This window comes from Crocodylus porosus, unplaced genomic scaffold (assembly GCF_001723895.1).
Source record: "Crocodylus porosus isolate Cpor-Errol unplaced genomic scaffold, CroPor_comp1, whole genome shotgun sequence".
Lineage (NCBI taxonomy): Eukaryota > Metazoa > Chordata > Crocodylia > Crocodylidae > Crocodylus > Crocodylus porosus.
Genome location: NW_017728947.1, coordinates 81,192,724 through 81,199,411, shown reverse-complemented (window position 1 = coordinate 81,199,411; position 6,688 = coordinate 81,192,724). Strand labels below are relative to the sequence as shown.

The following is a 6,688-nucleotide window of genomic DNA, read 5'->3' as shown; positions in this document are numbered from 1 at the left end:
TTCTGTCCAGTTTCATACTAAAAGGCTGTTTGAAACCATGTGTTTTTTTAATAGACTAGCAAAGGCAAAGCACAGAGTTAATGAGAAATCCAAGAGAGATTAACCTGCACATACGTTCAAATCTCAACAATACAGGAACAAAGGCTGGTTTTGCAAAGAAAAATGTATTTCCAGTTAGGGTGGAGTTGCACCATGTGTGTTATTTGAAAGCAGAGTACTGAAGACATTTATGATTACAGATTCATCTAAAGTGAAACCCTAATAATTCTCCTAAAGTGGAGGGATCTGGAACCAGGTCTGAAAATTTTCAGTTAGCCCCTGTCTGCACAATTATATATCCAAGTGCCAACATTTAGGACTGCACAGCAACTAGTCCTATCTCTACTTAAGATTTCAGATGCAGAGGAAGAAGAAAGCAGCCTCAGTGGGTACCTACATACATGCCCAGCATGCGCTCTGATGCATTCTAATTTAAATGCATTGGTGCAAACTCAATTAAGGGTATGCATTGGGGCAGACTCGATTAATCTAGTTTACTGGAGTGTGCTAATTAGCATGCTCCAGCAGCATCACATCATTCAGCATCTTCATGCTTCAAAATGGCGGGAAGAGCACTTTAACTAAAGTGTCCCTGCTGCCCTTTTGAAGTATGAGATGCTGAATACATCAGACGCTGCAGGTGCTTTAATTAGAATGGCTCCCAAGAGCAGCTATAAGGAAAGCATACACCCCACCCCCAGCCACCCACCGCAAAGCACATGTAAAAATGCCCAGTGCTATGGAATGGAATAGCTAGAAGTAGAAAGTACTGGGCCAGATCCTGTGCTGTGCTTCTCAAGAGCTGTGCTTCCAGAGAAAAAGACAAGTTATCTTAATTTTCATGGTCACCTTCATGAGTCCCTAATTCTGGGCTGCTCCAGAAGTTGGCATGAACTCCAGAATAAGTTAGATTTTCACAATGAGCAGGAGCCATTTAGGACTGGCATGCATAGGCCTATATTAACCCTTCCTGGTAACCACAAGACTAAGGAGTGGAGGGGGGTTGAGATAGAGTAAGTGAGGGTCAGAATGGGATGCGTGGAACTATTTTGTCATTGTAAAGAGGCATATCCTACAATGGATCCTACAATACTATCTGATCCTACAATCAACCTAATCCATTCTAACTATAAAGAAAATAAGGGAAATTCTTTCTAAAATCCATATCGACTGATTTGCCCCAATCTAGACAGAAAGAAGGATTATATAAAAACACAAGAAAGCTAGCAGGATACGTATAACACTAACAAAGCTATTGTTTCTATGCGTTTCAGTAACAAAACCATGAGCAGAAGAATGGGGAAGAGACTGTTCCTCATGAGTTGCAAATGCTGGCAACCCATTATTTTTCTGCTCTTGTAACAGGTCTAGAAGGAATTTCAGCTCCTTGGGAGGTAAGCTAGAAAACAAGTTGCAGTTTGGAATAAAAAAATGGAACAAGCTTGCATTTTCCACATGTTGAATGAAATCATCTAGGACCCTGAGAAAACAGTAGACAACATGAGTGGGTTTCCAGTCTGAGTCGTCCTTTACCTGTGTTAGAGTATGAAGAAAAGAGGTCTTGGCATAGTAGGAGCACACATGACTTAGCTGCCGAGGATACTGTTTCTTCAACTCTGAAATAAGGCTCTTCAACAGCCGAATACAGTTTTTTCTATATGGGGGGGAAGTTTAAACTTTACTTATAGTCATTGCTATTTATTATGAGTCCCCACTAACCAAATCACAACACCTTAAGGAGACCTAATGCTTTTCAAAATATGGTATTACACATTTAAAATGTTCTAGTTCCAGACATTTATCTTTTTAAATGGCAACTGTCGATCCTCCTGGATCATGGTGTATGTATAAGGGCCACTCAGACCTTTGATGCATATGCCTGGGCAGGCATTTTTGGAGGAGTGGAGACTGTCCAGTAGGGCTGTACAAAGCTTTGGTCACTGATTCAATTTGGAGGAGATTTGGCCTGATTCAGTGGTCGAATCTGAACTGAAATCAGGAGACCCTTTAATTTCTCTGAATTGAATCAGAACCCTCCAAATTGATTGAGAGAGACTCAGGAAGATTTATGATTCAGACACAGGCACAGATTTAAATGTTTTTTCTACATAACTCAAGGTAGCAGGCTATATCATAAGTGCTATGATGCTGAGGCAGATGAAGCATCCCACAGGAGTGTGCGGAAGTCCCCAGCGCACTTGGCAGCAGACCCAGAAGTGGACTAGAAGCACTTCTGGTCTACCTCCAGGTCTGCCGGGGAGAGCATGGGGGTCCCCCCTCACACGCTCCTGGCTCAGCAGCTGGTGCCTCCTGGGTCTGGAAGGGCACCTGGCATCCCTGTCCCATGGCTGATTGCTGAGCTGTGCACTCGGCGGTCGACCTGGAAGTAGACTGGAAGTACTTGGGGAGTATGTTGGGGGGCCCTGTGCTCCTGTGGGATGTTCTACCCACCCCACTATCTCAGCATTCATAAGCCACACCTGGTACCTCAAGGTATGTTAAAAAAACATTTAAAACTGTGTCTATGACTAAACCACTGCCTCTCCAAATCAGCAACAAATCTTCAGATTCGGATTCGGCCGAATCAAACAGGGAAAGTGATCCAACTCAACTAATCAAATCATTCTCCCCAATTCAGGCCAAATCCAAATCAAATATGGCCTGTTTTGCACACCCCTACTGCCCAGACCTTCCATCCTTCCTTTAGGCCACTGAGCCAGAATCCAAAGACCAGACTGAGTCCAGATATTCGGTGCCTCCATGGCTGTAGTTGTATAAGTGTCTGAGAATCAAACCCAGGTCTCCTCTGTGGTAGACAAGGATCCTACCACTGCACCACAGAGAACTCCTTTCTTTTTAAGTAATTCAGACAGAATGTGCAAAATTCTCAGCTCATTTAAACCAGAAAAAAATCCAGAATAACTCGCCTGAAGCAAACCAGAAAATTACTGTAGATTCACAATGTGTAATTGAGGAGAGAACTTGCCATCACTCCACACATTACTCCTGATGCATTCTAGAGGCCAAAATAAGTTTGCAGGGGAAAGAAGATGGAAGAGCATGTTTAAGATCCTTTATGGTAAATAGGAGGTGCTCAGGCTTTCTATGGCAAGAATGTTTTCCATAAGCGCTGCTCAGAGGTCTTAAGTCATATTTGTGTTCATAGTAGACAGCTGTGGACAGGGGTACACTTATCCAGTCTAGCTAAGGAAGTCTTACCATGTGGTCTGTGTGTCAAATCAAGAACACTTTAATTTTAAACACTGGATATTCAAAGCAAATAACTCATTAATGACAGCACAGCGTTTTTCACTGACTCATGTTAAATAAAAAGTAAATCAAGGGAAAATGTCACACTCTGTCCATGAACAATATGTGAATCAGAAAGGAGGTGTAATCTGTAGAATAAATTATTTCTTAAAAATATTCATCCTGCCCTTGTGTGGATGTTGATTTCACCTGTACTAACCCAAGGGGCAGGAGAGACATCCTCAGTTGGACTCATGCTTGATCCCTAGATTTACATACCTGCAGCACTTGGTGCCATAAGATTCACAGCAGGTTTTAGTGTTGCCATGGTTATTCAAAATCTTCTTTTCAATATGAGAAAAAGAAATTCTCCAGGTCTCTGCAATATAGAACACATATAACAATGCACCCAACTCAATTTTAGGCTGTCTATCTGTGTGCAGGTTTGAAATACTTTCAGTCCAAGGCTTAATTAAGGTTACTTAAACATTTAAGAGGTATTTAAAGTTAAATAATTTAAAGCTATTCTTGGTAATTTTTTAAACAGGAAATCAATGCAGGAAGAAAAGTGATAAAGGTCTGGCCATGAGTCCTTAGAAGGGCACTCTTCCTACATTTACAGAAGATGTCAGATATGTCACAGATGTCACAATATATAATGAGTATAGTCCAGTTCTCATGGGAGACAGACAAACTGGGTAGAGTTTGGTTCTGCAGTGTTTTGTGCTCCTCTCACAGACAGCTAGGTTATAAACTCAGTTCCAGTCCCATCACTTAAATGAGGGTATCTGTTGAGGTAGACAGTTAGTTAGGAAAGGGAATTAAATTACCTTTGTTATCTTCCCCAGGTGGCTGCTTGGCAACAAAATAGAAGGACTTATTCCTCCATTGCATGCTTTTCTTCCCCAGCCACTTTTCAACATCCTTCCCTATACCACATGAAGCAGGCCACGAGGCTGAAATTTCCAGAGCAGGAACAAGATCCATAGATATCACCTCACCACCTTTATCATCTAGTACCATGACAGTAACTGCTGGGCAGTTGGGTTTCTTCCTCTGTGGCTTCATATTCCACCCTGGGAAACGTACTGAGAAGCCAAAAGGAAAAAAGAAAAATACATTGTAAAAGGTCAAAGAGACAATTACAAGCAGATCATGTGGGACATCTCTATTTCACCACCAATACATGTCTATGCAAACCAAAGGAGGAATTTGAAAGCTTATAATATTCCCCAGGCTGAGGTAAGCCTAGAAACCATTCCTTAGGGGTGCAGTGCTTTAATCTCGGTTCAGGTTTTGACTCCTAGATGCATCTAATGGTAACATCCAAGGTTTGATTTCAGCCAATCTCTTTATACAATCATAGAGTTCACCTCCCTGTTCCCATTCAGTAATCTTACATTTTACATCCAAGAATTACAATAGAACTATTAGGCACAGTCTCACACTAAGAGCTCTTTTTCAGCCAATTATGCATCGTGACTCCAAAGTCATGTTTAGTTACCTAAAATAATGTTATTCTTTAACCTGCATTCTTGGTTTACCAGATGTATGATTTTGCATAGGCTATAAATTAAATTACATATTGGTCAAGCAGTCCCTACTACCAAGTAATATAGCTTGTTCTGTAGAACTGGTCTGACCTTTTTGTTATATAAAACTCTTCGGTAATTCTTGTGTCATCAGTCAATTTACAAGTAATGATTTTGTATTTTCTTCCAGATCTTTAATAAAACTTTTGCATTGTGGTGGGACAATAGATAATCCCCGTGAAACGCCACTAGACATGCTCCTTGTAGATTATTATTTACAGTTACATTCTGGAATCAGTCAGGCAGTTTTAATCCATTTAATATGTACTATATTATTTTTGCATAATTTTTAATTATCATGTCACAGAATCTTAGAAAAGTAGGGTTGGAAGGGACATCAAGAGGTCATCTAGTCCAATCTCCTGCTCAAAACATGATTATCCCTGCCTAAACTATGCTAGTCAAGTGTTTGTCTAACCTGCTCTTAAAAATGTCCAAGGATGGAGATTCCATAGTCTCTTTAAATAGCCTGTTCCAGTACTTAACCACCTTCATAATAAGAAAGCTCTTCCTAATCTCCAACCTAAATTTCTCTTGTTGCACTTTCAGGCCACTACTCCTTTTCCTGTTCCCAGTGGCCACAAAGAATCATCTGTCTCCATCCTCCTTATAATTAATTACCCTTCAGATATTTGAAGATCATTATCAAACCCACACTCAGTCTTTTCTTCTTTAGATTAAATAATCCTGTGGTACTAGATATCACGTGGTACTAAGTCACATATATCATGAAGGCTAGCATATTGTATCAGCACATCTATCTTTATACATCAAACAGCATTCTCATGAAAAACAAGACCATGTTTTTTCAACCACACTTATGTTCTATTCATGCGATGGTTGGTAGTTGCTATTCAAGCAAGTTCAAGAGTTGGAGCAGGGAATACTGCAAATTAGGACTGAGAGATATCAGCAGAATGATTTGGGGGAGGGGAGACCCAGGTTCCAAATAGTATAGGGGAAATACAGATTCAGATTAAACTAGTGGAGCCAGGGAGGGGATGGAGAGTGAAATTTGCTTAGCTCAAGGCAGTGTTTTTGCATCCCTCCCTTTCATACATGATGCATTTGTTCACGATAATACCTATTTATTAATACTGAAAGGGTGTTAAAGTTGATGATTGTATATTTGGTTAAGTCCTTATCAGAGATGTCTCCACTGGCAGAGCCAAAAGCTCTTGTTTACCTTGGTAGTGTGAGTTGATGAAGTGATTGACATGTTTCCTGAACTCCTCTAGGACTTTCACAGGAGACACAGTGCATCCATCATCCAGCAGAAAAGGGGTGAGAAAGCTCCGGGTGTTTCTCTCTAAGGTAACTTTGTAATAGAGGCCAGTATAGCCAGCTACCTCTTCATAACGAACGTATTTGGGAACTGGCAGAGATAGCATTACGTCAAACTCATCAGGGTGAGCAACCTGCAGAAAAGCATCAACTATCAGCTTTAGGATTATTTTAAATAACTATATAAGCAGCAGCAATAGAATGAAAGGAGGGCCCTGCCTGTTCACGGCTCTTATAGTAACATGGGCTGTGCCGAATACTTCTGCATAGGCTTCTTGCGTTTAATGAGAATATGTCAGCGGGGTCTGGATACCTGTATAATGAATAATGGCCTGAATGCTAGCATGTACAATCTTCTCGACTGATGCTAGGGGCTGCCAGGAGCAAGTTCAGCCCCTGGCATAAGTCAACAGCTCTAAGTTAGGTTGATTTGTAATGCAGTAAGGCAGCAGCCCTAGATTTCAGGAGGGCAAACTTCAACGAGCTAAGGAGGATAGCTGGGGAAGCGCTGAGGTCCCAGAGGA

General features: G+C 41.1%; 1 protein-coding gene across 2 annotated transcripts in view; it reads right to left on the bottom strand.

Annotated features, from left to right (window-relative positions):
- Window positions 1-635: 635 nt before the first annotated feature.
- Window positions 636-6,688, bottom strand: part of LOC109321596 (cyclic GMP-AMP synthase-like) — a 12,527-nt gene continuing 6,474 nt past the window's right edge. For both annotated transcript variants that reach the window (XM_019552336.1, XM_019552335.1), the window contains exons 5-8: window positions 6,067-6,298; window positions 4,119-4,376; window positions 3,568-3,667; window positions 636-1,693 (exon numbers count right to left, since the gene is read on the bottom strand). In XM_019552336.1, coding sequence (XP_019407881.1) covers window positions 1,225-1,693; window positions 3,568-3,667; window positions 4,119-4,376; window positions 6,067-6,298 — 1,059 coding nt within the window. In that variant the 3' untranslated portion in view covers window positions 636-1,224. The remainder of the gene's footprint in view (window positions 1,694-3,567; window positions 3,668-4,118; window positions 4,377-6,066; window positions 6,299-6,688) is intronic.